This window comes from Pygocentrus nattereri, chromosome 27 (assembly GCF_015220715.1).
Source record: "Pygocentrus nattereri isolate fPygNat1 chromosome 27, fPygNat1.pri, whole genome shotgun sequence".
Taxonomy (NCBI): Eukaryota; Metazoa; Chordata; class Actinopteri; order Characiformes; family Serrasalmidae; genus Pygocentrus; species Pygocentrus nattereri.
In genome coordinates this window covers 24,327,056-24,353,511 of record NC_051237.1, presented here as the reverse complement: position 1 = coordinate 24,353,511, position 26,456 = coordinate 24,327,056, and the positions used below count along the sequence as shown (strand labels likewise).

At 43.0% G+C, this 26,456-nt stretch overlaps 1 protein-coding gene across 1 annotated transcript in view; it reads left to right on the top strand.

Moving 5' to 3' along the window:
- Positions 1-26,456, top strand: part of jupb (junction plakoglobin b) — a 131,051-nt gene that overhangs the window by 63,531 nt on the left and 41,064 nt on the right. The window contains exons 2-8 of the mRNA XM_017716195.2: positions 6,913-6,963; positions 7,855-8,001; positions 11,532-11,785; positions 16,425-16,660; positions 19,365-19,566; positions 21,785-21,929; positions 22,664-22,767. Of these exons, the coding sequence (XP_017571684.1) occupies positions 6,951-6,963; positions 7,855-8,001; positions 11,532-11,785; positions 16,425-16,660; positions 19,365-19,566; positions 21,785-21,929; positions 22,664-22,767 (1,101 nt within the window). The 5' untranslated portion in view covers positions 6,913-6,950. The remainder of the gene's footprint in view (positions 1-6,912; positions 6,964-7,854; positions 8,002-11,531; positions 11,786-16,424; positions 16,661-19,364; positions 19,567-21,784; positions 21,930-22,663; positions 22,768-26,456) is intronic.

Here is a 26,456-nt window from a genome sequence, read left to right as displayed (position 1 = left end):
ATTTTAATAAACCTGCAAAGATTTAAAGGAATATTTTATTTTAAAATCATCTAAGTTTCGCCATCATCCAAGAAGCGTTGAGTGTCTGGAGTTGGCCTCTTTAGCTTCAGCACTGGAGCTGCTATACCCCACCAATCAGCACTGGCATCTATCTCACAGTGTGGAGGTGCTCAGTGTCTCTAACAGTCCTGATCGTGTGGTTTCTGACAGTTTGACTCACTGCGTATGGTGTATGATCTATGGGGAGACATCACAGTGGATTATGATGTTGGTAAGGGGGTCGGGAGGGTTGTGTTAAGGCCTGTTCACACCACTATGATGGTTTGGTGATTTCCAGCGTAGCGGGACCTTCACACCAAGTCCGAAGCGTTTTTCTGTCTAAACACTCTGAATTATTTCCTAATAAGCGCTGTGACTAAACCGTCCTCACACTGGGCACATCCCATTCTACAGCTCCAGCGCCTCCTACAGGAGCAAACCCTGCATAACACATGTTCCTGCAGGTGTTTCTGCAGGTCAATGAGGGAGTCTGAGGCTCTGCTTCTGCTTCTCGCTGTAATGAACTCACCGTCACTCACAGCTGTGTTTTCTTCATCCTCCGTGTGGTTTTACTCAGTGTTTGCTTGTCGTAGAAGCTTTTATGCACCGCTGCATGTGAGATGAGTTCCCCCAGCATCTTGACGTACATTTGGGCTGCAGCTTTGACAACAGACCCTGATTGGTCTGCCTGATGTTTTACGCACTGTAAACAGTGGCATACCATTAATACATCACGCAGCATCAGGCCGTCGGTTTCAGAGCCGGTGTGAAAGACAGCACTAATATACCTGACATGCCTTGTCGACCAGAGGAAGATGGGTTCCCCTTTTGAGTCATGGTTCTTCTCAGTGGTTTTTCTTGGTGACACTCGGACCTGGATTTTTCTGTAGAGCTGCTTTGTGACAACACCTGCTGTAAAATGCACAATATAAATAAAATAAACTATATAGAACCTTGAGTTCTCCACATCATACCTATAGCTGACCCCATTTTGGTGCCATATAGAACCATATGCAACGCATTCTCCATCAAACTGGAGAACCGTTTCACCACGCAAAGAAATGGTTCTATATAAAAGCTTTCCTTTACTAAAGAACCCTTGAAGAAGCATCTTTTTGAGAGTGATTAGAACAAAAGGCAAGAAACAGGGCATCAGACTTATACAGCTGTGAAAAACACCTGGACTCCTCAGAAAACAGGTTAGGAGTTAAACGCAGCAGCTGCAGCTCCTTCAGGGTCTTTAAGCATCTGGACAGATGTGAGAGGGAGGAGTTACAGGGGTTAAAATGCTTCTAAATAAATAAGGAAGCCAGTTATGGAGTAACTGAGTTAATCTGCAGCCACAGATGTTCCCTTCGCTCCTGTGGACATCCACATCCTGTGGATAGTTAGTGCCGATAGTTAGTGGCTCGTCTTTATTTTCAGGAACCTCTGATGTAAAATCGTCCATGTTTGACGACGTAATGGTACCTTTTTATAGAGGCAGCTGAAGTAATAATCACCATATCAGTGAGATCTGTCTCAGTAAGACAGATGGATTTGGAGAATAACACCATCACGGCTATAATAAACAATTCTAGCACCAGAAGAACAAAGTCACTTATAATCTTAAGTAAAAAAGATTTGAGTCAAATTTACCCACAGTAACTCAGTTTATACTGAGTTTAGTTCAGTATCTGTTCCAGAATATCAGCTCCTCCCTGCATAATCTCATCATTAACTCCAGATCAGAAAACAGCATCACACAAACATCCTGACTAGACTAAACCTCCTAAATCCTGTCCTAACTTTAGGATGAAGCCCAACAGGGTCCTAACTTGTTTACTGTTTAAGGCCCATTTCTCTGGTTTTGAGGCGGCTGAGTCAGGCAGCGTAGTTCACTACCAGCATAATGAGCTCCATTTATTTCTACTGTAAAACGCGGCTTTCACTGGATGTTTTTCTTTTCTAACTCTGCCTTTTAAAAATCTCAGACGCTGCCGCCTCGAACTCCACCGCCCCTCTGATCACCTTCCTGTGTTAATGTTGATGATGAAATATTACAGTGATGGTGGTGAACAATGAGGAGGCGGAGCTGAACGTTTGTCTGTTTATTAGGAGGAGGAATGTAAGCGTGCTTGGCTAAAGAGTTTGGGAAATGGAGACTGAAACTGGGGAGTGACGACTCTGATAAACAGCAGGGGGCGCTCTCACAGTGTTCACTACTTACAGTCTATCACGCTTTAGTTCTGTTTGGTGTTTTTCACGTCAGTAACAGCAGCTTAACTCACATTTTAACGTTATTCTGATGACGTGTTTACGTTTTAGCTGTGCGTTTTTGGTCGGTTGCTGGGAAAAAGATTTAATGGTTAATTATCGACTTTGATCAGGTAAATTAAGATCTCCTAACTGGAGATAAGAAGCTTTAAGAGACGATCTTCTGTAAAACATTCCATCTGACCTGAATCACCAAAACCTTCCTTCAGTTTCTTTATCCAGACTTATTTGATATCAAGATAAGAAGATGCTTAAAAATGACTTCAGTAAATATTGAGCCACTCAAACTGTCCGTGATTCATGAACACCAGACGTCAGTTTGCTTCAGCAGATCTTCTCTTCCAGTGCTCTGAACATAAATCAGGCAGTTTTAAGCAGATGATGTAGTGGAGAACAGAAGGAGGAGTGTTTCTCTGGATCATCTCCAGAGCAGACAGTCACACCTCTCAGCTCAATAAAGACCGTTAAATAGTTAAAATTCACTCATTAGCGTCACTAATATAAACCATCACGAGTGGAGGTTTGACCACCGTAAGGTCACGGCTCATCAGTGACGCTTTAACTGATTAATATTCAGATTGAAGTAAAATCACGTTAGGAATTAAAATATTATCTTTCCTCTCACAGAGACTCCATTGTACACTCTGAAATACAGAGTCTGCACTCAGAGTCGTTAAGGCCAGCGTTAGGAGCTGGATGCCTTCATCTCACGGTCAGCTGGACGCCTTCATCTCACGGTTAGCTGGACGCCTTCATCTCATGGTCAGCTGTAAAAATGGCCCAACATCAAGCTTTTAATGGTCTTAACAGCAAATCATTAAACCAATAGATGCAGCCAGTCAGTGTTGGAGAGATTTTCTCTTTGCATTCTTTAACCCTCCTGTTGTGTTGTGGGTCAAATTGACCTGTTTCAAAGTTTAGAAATACAGGACAAATATTTTCAGATGTTAAGGGGGCAGTCGTGGAGGTCAGGGAACCGGCCCTGTGACCAGAAGGTCGCTGGTTTGATCCCCTGAGCTGACAGTATGTGACTGAAGTGCCCTTGAGCAAGACACCTAACCCCCAACTGCTCCCCAGGTGCTGTGGATAGGGCTGCCCACCGCTCCGGGCAAGTGTGCTCACTGCCCCCTAGTGTGTGTGCTCACTAGTGTGTATGAGTTTCACTGCACGGGTGGGTTAAATGCAGAGGTGAAATTTCCCTGATTTGGGACTAGTAAAGTTCACTTAGTCTTAATATTAACTTTAAAAAATGGCTTTAACTCTGAAACATGAAATGACCACCGTTTTTTTTTTTTTTTTGTTTTATTTTTATTCAGACATCATTTTTATTATGTTATTAACACTGTCTGGTAACAGTCACGGGTACGTCTACAGATACGTCCGCTTTCAGGTATGGAAACACAGAGGGACCATGTGGGGGGTCAGTCTAGGAAAGATTACTCAGCCAAGAAACGTCCAGAACACCAGAACGTCCAGGAAACCAGAACGTCCAGAACACCAGAACGTCCACAGCATCCAGAACGTCCAGAACAGCATAAAAGAAACACTGGATAAATACAGTAAAATGAAGATGAATTACTGATATAAACATATTTAACAACATTTTTTGGTGTAAATCAAAGAGCTAAATTTAAACCAGTTAAATAAATACATAAATAAAAATCCAAAACTGCTAAATTTATTTAGTTGAGTTATTTTTCCTTCATGAAACTGCCGCTCAGCGTGAAGATCAGCAGCGCTCTCTGATTCTGACGGGGATCAGTAACGGATCAGTACCCCCTGCCATCGGCCCTTCCTCTTTATCTGTGCATCGTTTTGCCTTTTTGGAGAAAGTTTGGGCACGCCTCTTGCAGAGTGACCTGTTTTCCCATAATTCCTGCGGAGCAGGCACTTCCGTCCTAATTCTAGTCGTGAATTAAGCATTGTTGGGGTCCTCCGCTCCCCTCGGACTCCTCCTGCTCCACTTTAGCGCAACACCTCACGTCTCCGAGTTCTGCACTGTTCTTCAGGGAGTTCTGTGCTGTTTTATTAATAGAGACACTCGTCTCTGCTGGTCACTCGCCTTTATTTTAGATTCAGAATCGACTCCACAGAGTGAATCTTAAAGCCCGTAGCCAACTTCTCCCCCACCCCCCCTGGGCTAACTTAGCTTTAGCTTATTCACCGGTTCCAGTGGTGGACGAAGCTCACAAACCCCTGTACCTGAATTAAAGTAGATACTCAAGGTAAAATATCACTCCAGTAAAAGTAGAAGTTCCTCCCTTTAGACCTCCACTTGAGTAAAAGTACTAAAGTATTTACCTTCAAATGTACTTAAGTACAAAGTAAAAGTACTAAAAGAGTAATTCTGGCTCTGATCTGGTCCTGTTATCATTTTTATAACCAGACTGGCTTCATGAACTCATTTCAGCTGAAAGTCCTCCAGCGTCTCTCTTGGTAAACCAGTCTTTTAATAGAACGTCATTAATTAGTGACGCTGACGTCTATTAAAATGATCAGAAGCACAAAACACTGAAGGTAAACAGTTTCCATCAGGGAGAACCGAGTGGCTCTGAAATCACTTTTTACACACAAGCAAAGTTTCAGTTTCAGATTTATTTACAACTTAGTTCCAAGTTTAAGTTGAATAAAAACTGGCTTTAAACTCAGGATCACAGATGAGCTCCTTTACTATGTTGATCTGTAGGCGTCTGTTCATAAACATAAACCAGCCCAAACTCATTTACTATAAAATGAAATGGTGTTTGTAGAAATTCAGAAAAAAGCCGCGTCAGTCTCGACTGCATATGTGGACATATTTCTATATTGTGCTCTATTTACACAAAGTTAGGTTAGTTCATCATTTATGTTGAACAGACTCTCCCAAAGTTTTACGCTGCTGCGCTGACGTTGAACCGCGTGCTGCACTGGGTCGGTCTGACCAACAGGTCAAAACCAGCTCTAAACAAAGTGACCGCTGGGCCCTGATTGGTGCTCTGGCTTTGCGCTTCTTTCGTTTTGACATGTTACGTTTTTATACACACAGAAACCAAAAGGAACGACAGATTTCTCAAAATGTAGGAGGAAAAAGTCGGATATTAGACTCTGAAATGTAGTGGAGTGAAAGGAAAAAGACGCCCAGAACGGAGAAACTTCAGTACAGATACACCAAAAATACTAAAGTACAGAAACTAATTACATTTACTCAGTTACTCAGTTACTTAGTTACTGTCCACCACTGACCGGTTCTTAATGGATGTTTTCAGTGACGTCTGAGGATTAAAGAGCAGTGATGGAGTTGGGTTAATTATATGACTCACTGCAGTTAATCACAGTTCAATTAAAGCCTCATTAACGACGCCTCAGTTGAATAAACTCTATACTGAGTTGCAGATGTGTGATATTTTACTGAAGACTGTTAAGCTTTTTTTCCTTTTGACACCACAGTGTGTGATAGTGACCCAGGCAGAGTGACCGCACTGCTGAAATGAAACTGGACGTTAATGTTTGTTGTGAATTAGGATGTGTTGGTCAGTCTGCAGGCTGAGTCGGGTCTCTCTACTAACTAACCCTCTAAAGCTTCACGCCTCACAGTTGTCTGTGTGTGTTTATGCTCTTTTTTGTGGTTCTAGCTTTTTTCTCCTCCACTGAGCGTTGAGGGAGTGTCCAACTGTAGATCTGCTTCAGTTCATTATACTTCATGGTTCTTTAGTAAAGAAAATGGTTCTCTATAGAAGCCTGAACACTCTAAGAACCCCTTGCATGTTTACCAGGTTTTTTGCATCTTGAAATGGTTCTTCAGATTGATTGAGAATGTGCTATACATGGTTCTTTATGAAAATAGATCTAAAGAGCACCAAAAAAAGGGACCCAAAATTTGAATTTGAATTATCTTTACATTTTCTCGTTTGTAAAGCACTTTGATTGATTCGGTGTATGGAAGGTGATCTATGATATAATTTGATGGACTCTACACCACAGTCAGTCAAAGTGCTTTACAACATGAGAGAATACAAAGATACTTCTATTTCATATTTAAAAAGATGTGGGAGATCAGAAACAGTACATATAAAAGAGAAGAAATTATGTAGAGCTTAAATTATTTTGACATTTCTTTGTCATCAATGTGTGAATATGTGAAATATGCTAGTGTCATTGGTGTCATAGGCCGCGACAAGCTTAAATCAGATCAAAAACAGAGCTGCCTGAGTGAAGATCACATTCTGATGAGACACAAATGAGCACAAAATAATGTCCTCTGCAGGTGGCATCTGTTGGAATTATTACCATAATTCTTCATGTCTGATATATTGTTGCTGTGCTGAACAACATTGTTCCCAGTATTGATCCTTGAGGCATGTCCCAGTATCGACTGATAAATAACTCTAATTCTGAACAGTTGCAGGCTGTTTGAGTGTAAGAACAGATGAAAGAGAATGATCCGCCAAGCCGAGAGCTTTAGACAGATCAATAAACCAAGCAGAACAGGCTTTTTTATCCTAATCCATATTACGCTGAATCGAGTTTGGGAGGTTAAACATCAAAACAAACCGGGGCCCTTAATATACAAAGCTTTTAAATTCAATTTTCAGTCAAATGTGTTTGTTCACTTCTCGCTTCTTTGTGTTGTGTTCACAGACAGACAGCGGTCAGACTGGACAGACTGGACAGTGGAGATGTCCATGCAAAGTAAGTAGTGAATATGAGGTGGTCATTACTGATTGTGCTCAGATTCTTTCATTATTTGTGAATATTAATAAACATAAAAGGTCAGTGCACTGTTGCAGAGATTTACGTCCTCACACAGTGGTCAGTAGGGCCTCTCCTCTGATGTGCTGCAATTCTGACCTCACATCTCAGAGTTCAGAAAAGAAACAGCCAGACAGACACTTTCCCTTTCAGTGGCACAGTCCTGTATTATTAATGCTTTATAACTGCATTTATAAGCTGTTATAGGGTATAAATAATACCTTACAATATCGGGCGTAAGCTGGTGCAATTTCTGTTAAGCAGATATGATTACATGTATAGCAGCATGAATTATTCAGTATCTACTATAACCTATTCAGTATCTACTATAAATTATTCAGCATCTACTATGAATTATTCAGTATCTACTATAACCTATTCAATATCCACTATGAATTATTCAGTATCTACTATAAATTATTCAGCATCTACTATGAATTATTCAGTATCTACTATAAATTATTCAGTATCCACTATGAATTATTCAGTATCTACTATAAATTATTCAGCATCTACTATGAATTATTCAGTATCTACTATAACCTATTCAGTATCCACTATGAATTATTCAGTATCTACTATAAATTATTCAGTATCCATTATGAATTATTCAATATCTACTATGAAATATTCAGTATCCACTATGAATTATTCAGTATCCACTATGAATTATTCAGTATCTACTATGAATTATTCAGTAACTACTATGAATTATTCAGTATCTACTATGAATGATTCAGTATCTACTATGATTTATTCACTTTGAATTATTCAGTACCTACTGTAAATTATTCATTAATATTTTGTGACTGTGTCTCTGTGTGAGTGTAGTGAGTAACTCTGAGGGGGCGGTAAAAGTGGCTGAATGGCAGCACACATATTACTCCTCGGACTCCGGCATCCAATCAGGAGCCACCACAGTACGAGAGGAGGACGAGACTGAGAGCAACAAGAAGTTCCCCACAGAGAACACCACAGGTACTGCAGAACCAAAATACCCCACACAGGACAACACAGGTACTGCAGAACCAAATACCCCACAGAGATCACCACAGGTACTACAGAACCAAAATACCCCACACAGGACAACACAGGTACTGCAGAACCAAAATACCCCACACAGGACACCACAGGTACTGCAGAACCAAAATACCCCACAGAGATCACCACAGGTACTACAGAACCAAATACCCCACAGAGATCACCACAGGTACTACAGAACCAAAATACCCCACACAGGACAACACAGGTACTGCAGAACCAAAATACCCCACACAGGACAACACAAGTACTGCAGAACCAAAATAGCCCACACAGGACAACACAGGTACTGCAGAACCAAAATACCCCACACAGGACAACACAGGTACTGCAGAACCAAAATATCCCACACAGGACAACACAGGTACTGCAGAACCAAAATACCTCACACAGGACAACACAGGTACTGCAGAACCAAAATACCCCACACAGGACAACACAGGTACTGCAGAACCAAAAAAGCCCACACAGGACAACACAGGTACTGCAGAACCAAAATAGCCCACACAGGACAACACAGGTACTGCAGAACCAAAATACCTCACACAGGACAACACAGGTACTGCAGAACCAAAATACCCCACACAGGACAACACAGGTACTGCAGAACCAAAATACCCCACACAGGACAACACAGGTACTGCAGAACCAAAACACCTCACACAGGACAACACAGGTACTGCAGAACCAAAATACCCCACACAGGACAACACAGGTACTGCAGAACCAAAATACCCCACACAGGACAACACAGGTACTGCAGAACCAAAATAGCCCACACAGGACAACACAGGTACTGCAGAACCAAAATACCTCACACAGGACAACACAGGTACTGCAGAACCAAAATAGCCCACACAGGACAACACAGGTACTGCAGAACCAAAATACCCCACACAGGACAACACAGGTACTGCAGAACCAAAATACCCCACAAAGAACACCACAGGTACTGCAGAACCAAAATACCCCACAAAGAACACCACAGGTACTGCAGAACCAAAATACCCCACAAAGAACACCACAGCTACTGCAGAACCAAAATACCCCACAAAGAACACCACAGCTACTGCAGAACCAAAATACCCCACAAAGAACACCACAGGTACTGCAGAACCAAAATACCCCACACAGGACAACACAGGTACTGCAGAACCAAATACCCCACAGAGATCACCACAGCTACTGCAGAACCAAAATACCCCACAAAGAACACCACAGCTACTGCAGAACCAAAATACCCCACAAAGAACACCACAGGTACTGCAGAACCAAATACCCCACACAGGACAACACAGGTACTGCAGAACCAAAATACCCCACAGAGAACACCACAGGTACTGTAGAACCGAAACAACCACAGAAAGAACACCACAGGTACTGCAGAACCAAAATACCCCACACACAACACCAAGGGTACTGCAGAACCTAAAAAAGAGCTGATACAAATGTCCTGCCACAATAGAACAAATTCAAAACTTGGGCGCTCTTGAATGAATCATGTTCTGTCCGGCCCACAGCCGGTGGGTTCCAGACAGTAGAGAGATGAGTTTTCTCCCGGTGGGTTCTGCAGCAGTGTGAGCGGGAAGGAGGCGCGTTCAGAGCCTCTGGCTGTCCTCTGTTTGAGAAGTTTATGAGCAGGGAGATGAGACCTTCAGCAGAAATTAATTTTCCACTTCCCGAGCTCTGTGGGGGGGATTAGGGGTGAGGGGGCAGGAATAGCCCTCCGGGGCTGAAGAAGAGCTAATGTGGCCCAGTGGAACATTCTCCAAATAAAAATCCTTTTTAGCGTCAATAAACAGCCTCACAGAGTTACAGCCCTCCTCACTCATCCTGTTCACTGCTGCTGCAGTGTTTGTCCTTTATTTTAATGACCGCAGGGTCAGGGAGGATTGTGGGACCATGATGCCCTGGAGCGACTCGGTCCGGTTCCTTATTTGGCCCATAAACCTGTAAGATGGGTATCTTCCTATGAGGACGTGAGCTATAAGAGATGAGGCAGATTTTTTCAGCATGGAATAAATTGCTTCACAGTGAGTTCTGGACACAGGTGTAGGTCCATTGGGCGACCCCCAACCCCCAAAGCCCAAAATCCACTATCTGTCTTCCAGTGATGTAAAGGTAGTAATACAGGTCAACCCTGACTGACCAGCTCACTTAATCCAGATTATAGACATAGAATTTTAACATGGACTGATGGATAAATGTCCATATGAAGTACAATTGGACCATTGGTCTGCAGGTGCGCTACATCCGTTTCCATGGTTACACTATGTAGTTGCTCATTTCCATGGTTACAGTAGACCCATTCCCATGGTTATGCTACTCCTGTTTCCATAGTTACATTTCTCTCATTTACATGGATACAGTGCACCCATTACCATGATTACACTACACCTGTTACTATGGTTACACTAGACCTGTTCCATTGTTACGTTCCTCTCATTTACATGGATACAGTGCACCCATTACCATGGTTACACTACACCTGTTCCATTGTTACGTTCTTCTCATTTACATGGATACAGGGCACCCATTACCATGGTTACATTGCACCTGTTTATATGGTTACACTTCTCCCATTGCCATAGTTCCATAGTTAAGCTACTTTCTTTTACATGGTTACGGTACACCCATTTCCCTAAATACAGCACACCAGTTTCTATGGTTAGACTACGCTAATTTTGATAGTTCCGCTACATCCTCTTCCATGGTTATGCTATAGTCATTTCAATGGTTATGCTACTCCAGTTTCCATAGTACAGTACACTAATTTTCATTGTTTCGGTATACAGTTCCATGGGTTAATTATACCACTACATCCTTCTCCGTGGTAACGTTATCTCCATTTCCATGGTGACGTTATCTCCATTTCCATGGTGACGTTATCTCCATTTCCATGGTGACGTTATCTCAATTTCCATGGTGACGTTATCTCAATTTCCATGGTGACGTTATCTCCATTTCCATGGTGATGTTATCTCCGTTTCCATGGTGACGTTATCTCCGTTTCCATGGTGACATTACCTCAGTTTCCATGATTACGTTATCTCCATTTCCATGGTGACGTTACCTTCATTTCTGTGGTGAAGTAATCTTTGTTGCCATGGTGACGTTATCTCCATGGTTGTGCTACAGTAACAGTGTGTGAGATGACGCTCCACTACTGACTTAATTTTATTCTGATGTAAACAGACACACAGAGATACTTTGTTTAAAATATTCAGAACGTCATTTGAGAGGATCTTCTCTGTCAGTGCGTCAGTGACGTTACTAAGGGTGACCTTAGGTAACAGTATGTACCTAAACTGTGATCTGGATCCTACAGCTGTGGTTTACTGTGTAACGTCCATGTATGAATGGCTGTTATGTTATATATTTAAAATTGTGTCAACATGAGAACAGAAACATCCCAACACTAGTTTTTCACTCTGACCTCGATTCTAACCTCGACTCTCCCCTCTCAGATTTGGATGGTCAGTACAGTCTGACCCGTGCCCAACGCGTCAGAGCAGCAATGTTCCCGGAGACACTGGTGGAGGGAGAGTCAACGCTGCCCACTCAGACTGACCCTGATCAGCAGACCAACGTCCAGAGACTGGCCGAACCATCTCAACTCCTAAAGACTGCCATCGTCCACCTCATCAATTACCAGGACGATGCGGAACTGGCCACTCGCGCCGTGCCTGAGCTGACCAAACTGCTGGCTGATGAGGACCAGGTACAAACACGTGATATAAATAATTAAACACATTTTATTAATTCTGCACAAAGTTCAAATGAAAAGCAAACGGCACATGATTTATAATGTAGACATGACGGTAATCTGCTTCACAGGTCATCAGTAGAACAGTAAATAAAAATGTCCAGAACTGTGGAAAACTAATGTCTAATAAATTTTTTCCAGAAGTGATCTCTGACAGCAGAAGAAAATGAATGCAAAGAGATAAATGATGCTTGATCTATCCTTTTATTCACTTCTGGTAATAAGAATTCTTGAAATATTGAAGAAAACATCTTTAAACACCTTTTGGTGAAGTTTGTAAAATTGAAATCCACGTTGTAGTTATGCATGTTTATAAAATAACAAAAAATGTTAATATGGCACTTCACTCCTTCAGTCTGGACTGAGTTTAGTTCAGTATCTGTTCCGGAATATCAGCTCCTCCCTCCATAATCTCATCATTAACTCCAGATCAGAAAACAGCATCACACAAACATCCTGACTAGACTAAACCTCCTAAATCCTGTCCTAACTTTAGGATGAACCCCAACAGGGTCCTAACTTCTGTTTCTCTGTTTTTTAGGCGGCTGAGTCAGGCAGCGTAGTTCACTACCAGCATAATGAGCTCCATTTATTTCTCTGATTGCTCTGATAAACAGCAGGGGGCGCTCTGATAAACAGCAGGGGGAGCTCTGATAAACAGCAGGGGGAGCTCTGATAAACAGCAGGGGGCGACTCTGATAAACAGCAGGGGGCGACTCTGATAAACAGCAGGGGGTGCTCTGATAAACAGTAGGGGGCGCTCTGATAAACAGTAAGGGGCGCTCTGATAAACAGCAGGGGAACTCTGATAAACAGCAGGGGAATTCTGATAAACAGCAGGGGGCGCTCTGATAAACAGTAGGGGGCGCTCTGATAAGCAGCAGGGGGAGCTCTGATAAACAGCAGGGGGAGCTCAGATAAACAGCAGGGGGTGCTCTGATAAACAGCAGGGGGCACTCTGATAAAGCGCAGGGGGCAACTCTGATAAACAGTAGGGGGCGCTCTGATAAACAGCAGGGGGCACTCTGATAAACAGTAGGGGGCACTCTGATAAAGCGCAGGGGCCAACTCTGATAAACAGCAGGGGGCGCTCTGATAAACAGCAGGGGGCACTCTGATAAAGCGCAGGGGGCAACTCTGATAAACAGCAGGGGGTGCTCTGATAAAGCGCAGGGGCCAACTCTGACAAACGGTAGGGGGCGCTCTGATAAACAGTAGGGGGTGCTCTGATAAACAGCAGGGGGCGCTCTGATAAACAGCAGGGGGTACTCTGATAAACAGTAGGGGGCGCTCTGATAAACAGCAGGGGGTACTCTGATAAACAGCAGGGGGCGCTCTAATAAACAGCAGGGGGCGTTCTGATAAACAGCTGGGGGCGCTCTGATAAACAGCAGGGGGCGCTCTGATAAACAGCAGGGGGCGCTCTGATAAACAGCTGGGGGCGCTCTGATAAACAGCAGGGGGTGCTCTGATAAACAGCAGGGGGTGCTCTGATAAACAGCAGGGGGAGCTCTGATAAACAGCAGGGGGCGCTCTGATAAACAGCAGGGGGTGCTCTGATAAACAGCAGGGGGCGCTCTGATAAACAGCAGGGGGCACTCTGATAAAGCGCAGGGGGCAACTCTGATAAACAGCAGGGGGTGCTCTGATAAAGCGCAGGGGCCAACTCTGACAAACGGTAGGGGGCGCTCTGATAAACAGTAGGGGGTGCTCTGATAAACAGCAGGGGGCGCTCTGATAAACAGCAGGGGGTACTCTGATAAACAGTAGGGGGCGCTCTGATAAACAGCAGGGGGTACTCTGATAAACAGCAGGGGGCGCTCTAATAAACAGCAGGGGGCGTTCTGATAAACAGCAGGGGGCGCTCTGATAAACAGCAGGGGGCGCTCTGATAAACAGCAGGGGGCGCTCTGATAAACAGCTGGGGGCGCTCTGATAAACAGCAGGGGGTGCTCTGATAAACAGCAGGGGGTGCTCTGATAAACAGCAGGGGGCGCTCTGATAAACAGCAGGGGGCGCTCTGATAAACAGCAGGGGGCGCTCTGATAAACAGCAGGGGGTGCTCTGATAAACAGCAGGGGGAGCTCTGATAAACAGCAGGGGGCGCTCTGATAAACAGCAGGGGGTGCTCTGATAAACAGCAGGGGGCGCTCTGATAAACAGCTGGGGGCGCTCTGATAAACAGCAGGGGGTGCTCTGATAAACAGCAGGGGGCGCTCTGATAAACAGCAGGGGGTGCTCTGATAAACAGCAGGGGGAGCTCTGATAAACAGCAGGGGGCGCTCTGATAAACAGCAGGGGGTGCTCTGATAAACAGCAGGGTGCGCTCTGATAAACAGCTGGGGGCGCTCTGATAAACAGCAGGGGGAGACTCTGATAAACAGCAGGGGGCGCTCTGATAAACAGCTGGGGGCGCTCTGATAAACAGCAGGGGGAGCTCTGATAAACGGCAGGGGGAGCTCTGATAAACAGCAGGGGGAGCTCTGACAAACGGCAGGGGGCGACTGTGATAAATAGTTGGGGGCGACTGATAAATAGCAGGGGGAGACTCTGATAAACAGCAGGGGGAGATGCTCTGATAAACAGCAGGGGGAGATGCTCTGATAAACAGCAGGGGAGACTGATAAACAGCAGGGGGCGACTCTGATAAACAGCAGGGGGAGCTCTGATAAACAGCAGGGGGCGACTCTGATAAACAGCAGGGTGGAGCTCTGATAAACAGCAGGGGGCGACTCTGATAAATAGCAGGGGGAGCTCTGATAAACAGCAGGGGGAGCTCTGATAAACAGCAGGGGGAGCTCTGACAAACGGCAGGGGGCGCTTTCTCACATTTTAACATTGTTCTGATGATGCATTTATATTTCAGCTGTTTGTTTGTGGTCAGTTGCTAGGAAACAGACGGGACACCTGACTGTGGACTTTGATCGACTAGGTTAAGATTTGGTAACTGGAGATCAGAGGCTGTGAGAAAAGATTCCTAAATTAAGATCAGATTTGCTTCTCTAATATGAATCTATGTGATCTTGACCGGTCAGATCTGAACTCAGGACTAAAGAGAGGACGTTTCTGTGACACTGTTGCTCTGATGGAGCTGCTGCTTTGGGCAGTGGCTGCTGTAAAATGAAGAAAAAATAAGCCAGTTTACAGTAATTTAAAACATGTGTAAGCCCTCTAGAGCACATTAGCATGTGGTGATTTAAACCCGTGAAACTGCTGGCTGTGCAGGTCACCGTGCGGTTTATGAAGCGTTCCAGTGTGACTGAATAAATCACTGCAGTAAATTAGAGTGTTTCGTTAAAGCTGAGCAGAGCGGCAGAGCACTGATCTAACATTACACGCCTGTCACTCAAACACACGGCCCGAGAGATCCTCCTCAGAGCTCTGACTTTCACCAAGGACGCTTAACAGCCAAAACCGTGATGTTGTGTTTATATTCATTTAGAGCCACTAAAAACAATTACTGCAAAACAACAGTGTGAATAACAACAGTTATTTCAGCCTATTAGACTCTCAGCGCAGAGAGATGAAGCAGAAGACAGGTGGACGATAGACAGACAGACAAATGAACAGACATGTGCAGTACTGCTAAAAGTCTTTTATTGAATTTCCAGTCATTTTTAGGAGATATTTCTGAGACTAGATAAAAGATAATCCACCTGCAGAAGGAGCGTGGAAATGTGGCTCCTAACAACCACCTGGAAGAGCTGGTCGACCCCAAAACTGCCCTCATCAGAGAAACAGCATGTAAAGCTTTGATCTTTGAGAGAGAGGAGAAAATCAAGCTGCTTCTGAAAACAAGGATCTATCTGCTGTACTCTGCTCAGTGTGGCTATGACTGTACAGTCATCTGATATCTGATAATCAATATTGGTGATCGATCTCTCTGCTGTACTCTGCTCAGTGTGGCTCTGACTGTACAGTCATCTGATATCTAATAATCAATATTGGTGATTGATTTATCTGCTGTACTCTGCTCAGTGTGGCTCTGACTGTACAGTCATCTGATATCTGATAATCAATATTGGTGATTGATCTCTCTGCTGTACTCTGCTCAGTGTGGCTCTGACTGTACAGTCATCTGATATCTGATAATCAATATTGGTGATTGATCTCTCTGCTGTACTCTGCTCAGTGTGGCTCTGACTGTACAATCATCTGATATCTAATAATCAATATCGGTGATCGATCTCTCTGCTGTACTCTGCTCAGTGTGGCTCTGACTGTACAGTCATCTGATATCTGATAATCAATATCGGTGATCGATCTCTCTGCTGTACTCTGCTCAGTGTGGCTCTGACTGTACAGTCATCTGATATCTAATAATCAATATTGGTGATCGATCTCTCTGCTGTACTCTGCTCAGTGTGGCTCTGACTGTACAGTCATCTGATATATAATAATCAATATCGGTGATCGATCTCTCTGCTGTACTCTGCTCAGTGTGGCTCTGACTGTACAGTCATCTGATATCTAATAATCAATATTGGTGATCGATCTCTCTGCTGTACTCTGCTCATTGTGGCTCTGACTGTACAGTGATCTGATATCTGATAATCAATATCGGTGATCGAGCTCTCTGCTGTGCTCTGTGCAGGTGGTGGTGAACAAGGCGGCGCTGATTGTGAACCAGCTGACGCGGAAGGAGGCCTCGCGGCGTGTGCTGATGCAGTCTCCCCAGATGGTGGCGGCAGTGGTCAGAGCCCTGCAGGCCGGAGACTTGGAGACCTCCCGCTGCGCTGCCAGCGTCCTGCACAGCCTCTCCCACCAGAGGGAGGGGCTCCTCGCCATCTTCAAGTCCGGAGGAATCCCCGCTCTCGTACGCATGCTCAGGTCAGTCTGCAGGAGGAGTCGGGGAGTAGAGGGATGGATGAATGGATAGAAGAATGCAGGGATGGATGAAAGAATGAGAACGTGGATGGACACACAGACAGAATGAATGGACAGATGGACGAATGGATCAATGGTTAGATAGATCATAGTAGATACTGAATATTTCATAGTAGATACTGAATAATTCATAGTAGATGCTGAATAATTCATAGTAGATGCTGAATAATTCATAGTAGTTACTGAATAATAATAATAGTTACTGAATAATTCATAGTGGATACTGAATAATTCATAGTAGATACTGAATAATTCATAGTAGTTGCTGAATAATTCATAGTGGATACTGAATAATTCCTAGTAGATACTGAATAATTCATAGTAGTTGCTGAATAATTTATAGAAGATACTGAATAATTCATAGTGGATACTGAATAATTCATAGTGGATACTGAATAATTCATAGTGCATACTGAATAATTCATAGTAGTTACTGAGTAATTCATAGTGGATATTGAATAGTTCATAGTAGATGCTGTATAATTCATAGTAGATACTAAATAATTCATAGTAGTTACTGAATAATTCATAGCGTATATTGAATAATTCAAAGTAGATACTAAATAAATAATAGCGGGTACTGAATAATTTGTACTTCTTTTAGGTTTCTTTAGAAGACAGGGTTCACCGATTGTTACAATGTCAAATTTGTAACAACAGAAGAACCCTGGTGCTATCTAGAACCCTTTTCTGAACGGCCATTCCCAATCACTCTGAAGAACCGTTTCACTAAAGATCTGTATGTTAGAGTGTAGGGTTCTGATGGTGGGGCAGGTTCTCCCTGTTCAATGTTCTGTAAAAAGTCTGCTGTTCAAGTTGTTTTGTTCTGACAGCAGGTTTGTACATGATCTAGACTCAGAGGCAGTGGATTTGGTTCCTTAGGGAACACTTTCTACTCATTATTTAATAATAAAAGTTGCAGAGTCATTTCTAGCCAGTACTGCAGCTCTGTGGTTCTCCTGGGCAGACCGCTGATACGCAGTGAGGCAGAGGGGATGTGTTTCAGAGTGATGGAGCACATCTGCCCTCCAATCTCTCCTCCTCATCTCCTCTCAGCTGAAACAGCTCCCACTTTCTCCCGCCTGTCCTGCTTATCAGCGGCGTTGAGTGAGCCGCCCGGGGCGAGAGGAGCCGACTGCAGAGCCAACGCTGCTGTCCCGTTTATCTGCAGCTCCGCTATGCCGGCCTCGCGGCACTGTCCACCTCCCGGAGGCGAACCGCATTAGCATGCTGCTCCAGCAGCTCCCACAGCAGCCCTCTTTGGCCTGGATTCGTTTAGATGATGAGCAGAGATGATGCTGGGCCTAGAAATGGCCCGCTGTACAGAGCAGCCTGTTATTTATTAATAAGGGATGGTGTGATACAGATTTTCTGACGTTTCAGTTTTTCAAAGGTTTGTGTAATTTGTTTTTGCTGCATCTGTAACTCATCATGCACAACTATCAGCAAACACAGACACAAGCACAGACACAGACACAAACACAAGGACAAACAGAAGCACAAACTCAAACAGACACAAACACAAGCACAGCCACAGACACAAGCACAGACACAGACACAAGCACAAACACAGCCACAGACACAAACACAAGCACAAGAGCAAGGACAGACACAAACACAAGCACAAGCACAGACACAAACAAAAGCACAGACACAGGCACAGATACAGACACAGACACAAGCACAAGCACAGACACAAACAAAAGCACAGACACAGGCACAGATACAGACACAAGCACAGACACAAGCACAGACACAAACACAAGCACAAGCACAGATACTGACACAGGCACAGGCAAAAACACACAAAAACACACAAACACAGACGCAAGCACAGACACAAACACAAGCACATGCACATGCACAAACACAGGCAGACACAAGCACAAATACAAACACAAGCACAGACACAAGCACAGACACAAACACAAGCGCAGACACAAGCACAGACACAAACACAAGCACAGATACAGACACAAGCACAGACACAGACACAAGCACAGACACAAGCGCTGACACAGACACAAACACAAACTTAAGCATAGACACAAGCACACGCAAAAGCACAAACACAAGCACAAGCACAGACTCAAGCCAAAGCACAGACACTGACACAGATACAAGCACAGACACAAGCACAGACACAGACACAAGCATAAGCACAAGCACAGACACAAGCACAGACACAAGCACAAACACAGACGCAGACACAAGCACAGACACAAGCACAGACACAAGCACAGACACAAACACAAGCACAAACACAAGCACAAACACAAGCACAGACACAAGAACAAGCACAGACACAGCCACAGACACAGATGCAAGCACAAGCACAGGCACAGGTACTTATTTAAATAATGACATGCATAGAGATTTAGTCCCATTCATACAGTGTTTATGTATCTTCATCTGCAGGTCTGTACATGAAAACCTCTGACTGCTAAACGTTCACTGGTTGATTTCACTGGCAATCTGTTTATTTTAGTTTAAACATTTCTTTTCAGTCCAGTTTGGGCTGTAAGTGCTAAACTGCCATGGATATTGACATGTCAGAATCGGCCCACGGTCTGATATGGGTGTGTCTGATCATCTGTTCTGTGTGTGTGTGTGTGTGTGTGTGTGTGTGTGTGTGTGTGTGTGTCAGCTCCCCGATGGAGTCGGTGCTTTTCTACTCCATCACCACTCTGCACAACCTGCTGCTGCACCAGGAGGGGGCGAAGATGGCGGTGCGTTTGGCTGACGGTCTGCAGAGGATGGTCCCCCTGCTGAAGAAGACCAACCCCAAATTCCTCGCTATCACCACCGACTGCCTGCAGCTGCTGTCCTATGGCAACCAGGAGAGCAAGGTCAGTCAGATGGACAGTGTCCAGCACAGTCTCCTACTTCATGTATGGTCTCTGTTCTGACTAATACATATTTCGAATTTTATTTTTAGAGGATTTTAAACATTATTATTATATAGTATTACATACAGGAGAATGAGTGTGATACACTACATACTGCACTGTATCAGCAGCAGTGCGCTCAGTGCAGTACAGTTACAATATAGTGCAGTACAGTGTAGTTCAGTACAGTGCAGTACAGTATAATATGGTGCAGTGCATTATAGTTCAGTACAGCATAGTTCAGTACAGTGCAGTACAGTATAGTATGGCACAGCATACGGTACAGTGCGGTACAGATTTGTGCAGTATAATATGGTACAGTATAGTATAATACAGTACAGTGCAGTACAGATTTGTACAGTATAATATGGTACAGTGTAGTATAATACTGTACAGTGCAGTACAGGTTAGTACAGTATAATATGGTACAATATAGTATAATACGGTACAGTGCAGTACAGATTTGTACAGTATAATATGGTACAGTATAGTATAATACAGTACAGTGTAGTACAGTATGGTTCAGTACAGTGTAGTACAGTGTAGTATAACACAATACAGTGCAGTGCAGTATAGTTCAGTACAGCATAATCCAGTACAGTGCAGTGCAGTATAGTATGGCACAGTATAGTATAAGACGGTACAGTGCAGTACAGTTTAGTACAGTACAGTGCAGTACAGTATAGTATGGTACAGTGCAGTCCAGTATAGTTCAGTACAGTGCAGTACAGTATAGTATAATACGGTACAGTGCAGTACAGTATAGTATGGCACAGTATAGTATAATATGGTACACTTCAGTGCAGTATAGCTCAGTAGAGCATAGTCCAGTACAGTGCAGAACAGTGTAGTATGGCACAGTATAGTATAATATGGTATGGTGCAGTACAGTTTAGTACATTACAGCATTACAGTGCAGTACAGTATAGTACAGTTCACAGTACAGTTTGTTACAGTATATTACAATGTAGTACAGTATAATATGGTACAGCATAGTATAATACAGTACAGTGCAATATAGTATAGTATAGTACAGTCTATTCCAGTACAGTGCAGCACAGTATAGTATGGCATATTATAGTATGGCACAGTATAGTATAATACGGTACAATGCAGTACGGTGTAGTATGGCACAGTATAGGATAATACGGTAATGTACAGTTTAGTACATTAAAGTGCAGTACAGTATAGTACAGTTCACAGTACAGTTTGTTACAGTATATTACAGTGTAGTACAGTATAATATAGTACAGTATAGCATAATAAGGTACAGTGCAGTACAGTATAGCTCAGTACAGTGCAGTACAGTACAGTATAATATGGTACAGTGCAGTGCAGTTTAGTTCAGTACAGCTTAGTCCAGTACAGTGCAGTACAGTATAGTATGGCACAGTATAACATAATATGGTACAGTGTAGTACAGTTTAGTACATTAAAGTGCAATACAGTATAGTACAGTTCACAGTACAGTTTGTTACATTATATTACAGTGTAGTACAGTATAATATGGTACATTATAGTATATTCCAGTGCAGTGTAGTACAGTATGGTTCAGTACAGTGCAGTACAGTATAGTGTAATACCATACAGTGCAGTGCAGTATAGTTCAGTACAGCATAATCCAGTACAGTGCAGTACAGTATAGTATGGCACAGTATAGTATAATACGGTACAGTGCAGTACAGTTTAGTACAGTATAATATGGTACAGTATAGTATAATACGGTACAGTGCAGTACAGTTAATTCAGTACAACTTCGACCAGTACAGTGCATTACAGTATAGTATGGCACAGTATAGTATAATACAGTACAGTACAGTTTAGTACATAACAGTGCAATACAGTATAGTACAGTTCACAATACAGTTTGTTATATTATGTTACAGTGTAGTACAGTATATGGTACAGTATAGTATAATATCATACAGTGTAGTACAGTCTAGTTCAGTACAGTGCAGTACAGTATAGCATAATACAGTACAGTGCAGTCCAGTATATTTCAGTACAGCATAGTACAGTACAGTGCAGTACAGTATAGTATGGCACAGTATGGTATAATACGGTACAGTGATCAGTGGTGTCAGTGTTAATGGGCAGGGCCATGTGATCAGTGATGTCAGTGTTAGTGGGCGGGGCCACGTGATCAGTGGGTCTCATATTCTGTGTCTGTGTGCTGTAGCTGATCATTCTGGCTAACGGGGGTCCTGAGAGTTTAGTCTTCATCATGAGGAACTATAACTACGAGAAGCTGCTCTGGACCACCAGCAGAGTCCTGAAAGTCCTCTCAGTGTGCCCCAGCAACAAGCCGGCCATCGTGGACGCAGGTTAGAGTGTGTTTATGTTTCTTTTAATAGAGTGTTTATATGTTTGTTTGTGTGTTGTCGAGAAGAACTCTGTTCATAACAGCATAATGAGGAATAATGAATACTGATTTAAAGTAAAATCTGAGTGTTTGGCAGTTGAACTCTGTTCTGTAATAGAGAGTTCAGTTTTTCTGTACAGGTTTCAGAATATCTCTCTCTATCTCTCTCTCTCTCTCTCTCTCTCTCACTCTCTCGCTCTCTGTCTCTCTCTCTCTCTCTCTCACTCTCTCGCTCTCTCTCTCTGTCTCTCTCTCTCTCTCTCTCTCTCTCTGTCTCTCTCTCTCTCTCTCTCTCTCTGTCTCTCTGTCTCTCTCACTCTCTCTCTCTCTCTGTCTCTCTGTCTCTCTCTCTCTCTCTCTCTGTCTCTCTCTCTCTCTCTGTCTCTCTCTCTGTCTCTCTCACTCTCTCTCTCTCTCTCTCTCTCTCTCTGTCTCTCTGTCTCTCTCACTCTCTCTCTCTCTCTCTCTCTGTCTCTCTGTCTCTCTCTCTCTCTGTCTCTCTCACTCTCTCTCTCTCTCTCTCTCTCTCTCTCACTCTCTCTCTCTCTCTGTCTCTCTCTCACTCTCTCTCTCTCTCTGTCTCTTTCTCTCTCTGTCTCTCTCTCTCTCTCTCTCTGTCTCTCTCACTCTCTCTGTCTTTCTCTCTCTCTTTCTCTGTTCTGTCTCTCTCACTCTGTCTCTTTCTCTCTCTGGTAGGTGGTATGCAAGCTCTTGGCCAGCATCTAACGGGCTCCAGCCAGCGCCTGGTTCAGAACTGCCTGTGGACGCTGAGGAACCTTTCAGATGCTGCCACCAAGCAGGTGAGTCGCCGGAAGTTTTACTGTGGGAGTCCAAATTGCTGTCACGATTGGCCCCTCCCAGTCCTCTCCATGTGCGTTTGTTTTGGTTTAATCCCCTTGTTTCGTGACTCCGCCCATGATTGTCTCCACCTGTTTTCCACCTATTCCCTCGTTTTCCATGTGTATTTAAGACCTGTGTTTGCCCCCTGTGTTTGCTGGTCTTTGTTGTCTGTTATTTGCTGTTGTTTGTACTGATCTATGTACTGTTGCTTGTTCTGTTGGATTTTGGTGTCTGTCATGTCTGACCCCCGATCTATCCGTGTTGGCTCTATGACCCTGGACGGTTATGACTGTGACCCTGGATTTGCCCTTAATAAACCTCGCTTATCTCTGCATATGCGTCCACCTCCTCGCTCCCCATCACATTTCCACATTTACTCAGCCCTCTGGGGTCAAATTATAATGTTCATGTTACTGCACCTTTTAGACTGATATTTTAATAAGCTGTGCTGCACTGTGCCAGTGGCTTCATAATCAGCTAAACTGCTGTAGCTGAATGGTGGAGTTAAACCGCTGTAGCTGAACGGTGGGGCTAAGCTGTAGTTTACAGCTCCACCATTCAACTACAGCAGTTTAGCTCCACTGTTCAGCTACAGCGGTTTAGCCCCACCAATCAGCTACAGCAGTTTAGCCCCACCGTTCAGCTACAGCGGTTTAGCTCCACCATTCAGCTACAGCGGTTTAGCTCCACTGTTCAGCTACAGCGGTTTAGCCCCACCATTCAGCTACAGCGGTTTAGCTCCACCATTCAGCTACAGCGGTTTAGCTCCACCATTCAGCTACAGCGGTTTAGCCCCACCATTCAGCTACAGCGGTTTAGCCCCACTGTTCAGCTACAGCGGTTTAGCCCCACCATTCAGCTACAGCAGTTTAGCTCCACTGTTCAGCTACAGCGGTTTAGCCCCACCATTCAGCTACAGCAGTTTAGCCCCACCGTTCAGCTACAGCGGTTTAGCTCCACCATTCAGCTACAGCGGTTTAGCTCCACCATTCAGCTACAGCGGTTTAGCCCCACCATTCAGCTACAGCGGTTTAGCCCCACCGTTCAGCTACAGCGGTTTAGCTCCACCCATTCAGCTACAGCGGTTTAGCTCCACCGTTCAGCTACAGCGGTTTAGCTCCACCCATTCAGCTACAGCAGTTTAGCTCCACCATTCAGCTACAGTGGTTTAGCTCCACCGTTCAGCTACAGCGGTTTAGCTCCACCCATTCAGCTACAGCAGTTTAGCTCCACCATTCAGCTCCACCAGTTGAATTTCTTAAGTTTAAAAGACTGTATTAAGTCAGTTTAAGGCTCAGAATTTGCCCAAAGCTCTGCTCTACTTTTACTCTGGACCATTAAACCTTCGCCCCGGGGGTTCATTGAGTTGTTAGGGAAGCAGTTTGGCTCTCTGTAATGAATATGCAGCATTAATTTAAAACTGTGTTTAGTGAAATATATAAATAAAACATAAAATAAGAATTCCGTCTCACTCCAGCTGACGTAAGTCTTTACTGTGCTCAAATTAAATTCAGTTTATATGTATTTATATATTATTTTATTAGTTTTAGCAGTGCCATTGAAATAACGCTGTTATGTCTCTGGTGTACATATTAACTTTCGCATTTTGCTGATTTTCTACGTGAAAATAAGTTAACGTACTTAAATGGAGTCACATTTTCTGTTTTGTTGGGGATGTGTAAACTTGTTCACGTGCAGAAAATCAACAAGAAGCACCGGATTTGACTGGGGTTCACAACTTTATCACACTCCTGGTAAATCAGACAGGTAAATCAGGTCTGCTAATTTATGAGTATTTTCCGTAAACGAGCTGCTGCTGTGAGCTGTGGTGCGGGACTCCGAATGGTGCTCTGGTTCCTCTTCAGCGCCGTGGTGCATGTTTGTGTAATCTGACTGTGATTAAATCAGATTGTTGATTACAGTTCTTTTTGTTTTAGTCTGTGTTTGTGTAATCAGACTGATTAGATCAGATCGTTAATTACAGTTCTTTTTGTTTTAGTCTGTGTTTGTGTAATCAGTGATTAGATCAGATCGTTAATTACGGATATTTGTGTTTTAGTCTGTGTTTGTGTAATCAGACAGTGATTAAATCAGATCGTTAATTATGGTTCTTTGTGTTTTAGTCTGTGTTTGTGTAATCAGACAGTGATTAAATCAGATCGTTAATTACGGTTCTTTGTGTTTTAGTCTGTGTTTGTGTAATCAGACTGATTAGATCAGATCGTTAATTACAGTTCTTTTTGTTTTAGTCTGTGTTTGTGTAATCAGTGATTAGATCAGATCGTTAATTACGGATATTTGTGTTTTAGTCTGTGTTTGTGTAATCAGACAGTGATTAAATCAGATCGTTAATTATGGTTCTTTGTGTTTTAGTCTGTGTTTGTGTAATCAGACAGTGATTAAATCAGATCGTTAATTATGGTTCTTTGTGTTTTAGTCTGTGTTTGTGTAATCAGACAGTGATTAAATCAGATCGTTAATTACGGTTCTTTGTGTTTTAGTCTGTGTTTGTGTAATCAGACTGATTAGATCAGATCGTTAATTACAGTTCTTTTTGTTTTAGTCTGTGTTTGTGTAATCAGTGATTAGATCAGATCGTTAATTACGGATATTTGTGTTTTAGTCTGTGTTTGTGTAATCAGACAGTGATTAAATTAGATCGTTAATTATGGTTCTTTGTGTTTTAGTCTGTGTTTGTGTAATCAGACAGTGATTAAATCAGATCGTTAATTATGGTTCTTTGTGTTTTAGTCTGTGTTTGTGTAATCAGACAGTGATTAAATCAGATCGTTAATTACGGTTCTTTGTGTTTTAGTCTGTGTTTGTGTAATCAGACTGATTAGATCAGATCGTTAATTACAGTTCTTTTTGTTTTAGTCTGTGTTTGTGTAATCAGTGATTAGATCAGATCGTTAATTACGGATATTTGTGTTTTAGTCTGTGTTTGTGTAATCAGACAGTGATTAAATCAGATCGTTAATTATGGTTCTTTGTGTTTTAGTCTGTGTTTGTGTAATCAGACAGTGATTAAATCAGATCGTTAATTATGGTTCTTTGTGTTTTAGTCTGTGTTTGTGTAATCAGACAGTGATTAAATCAGATCGTTAATTACGGTTCTTTGTGTTTTAGTCTGTGTTTGTGTAATCAGACTGATTAGATCAGATCATTAATTACAGTTCTTTTTGTTTTAGTCTGTGTTTGTGTAATCAGTGATTAGATCAGATCGTTAATTACGGATATTTGTGTTTTAGTCTGTGTTTGTGTAATCAGACAGTGATTAAATTAGATCGTTAATTATGGTTCTTTGTGTTTTAGTCTGTGTTTGTGTAATCAGACAGTGATTAAATCAGATCGTTAATTATGGTTCTTTGTGTTTTAGTCTGTGTTTGTGTAATCAGACAGTGATTAAATCAGATCGTTAATTATGGTTCTTTGTGTTTTAGTCTGTGTTTGTGTAATCAGACTGATTAGATCAGATCGTTAATTACAGTTCTTTTTGTTTTAGTATGTGTTTGTGTAATCAGTGATTAGATCAGATCGTTAATTACGGATATTTGTGTTTTAGTCTGTGTTTGTGTAATCAGACAGTGATTAAATCAGATCGTTAATTATGGTTCTTTGTGTTTTAGTCTGTGTTTGTGTAATCAGA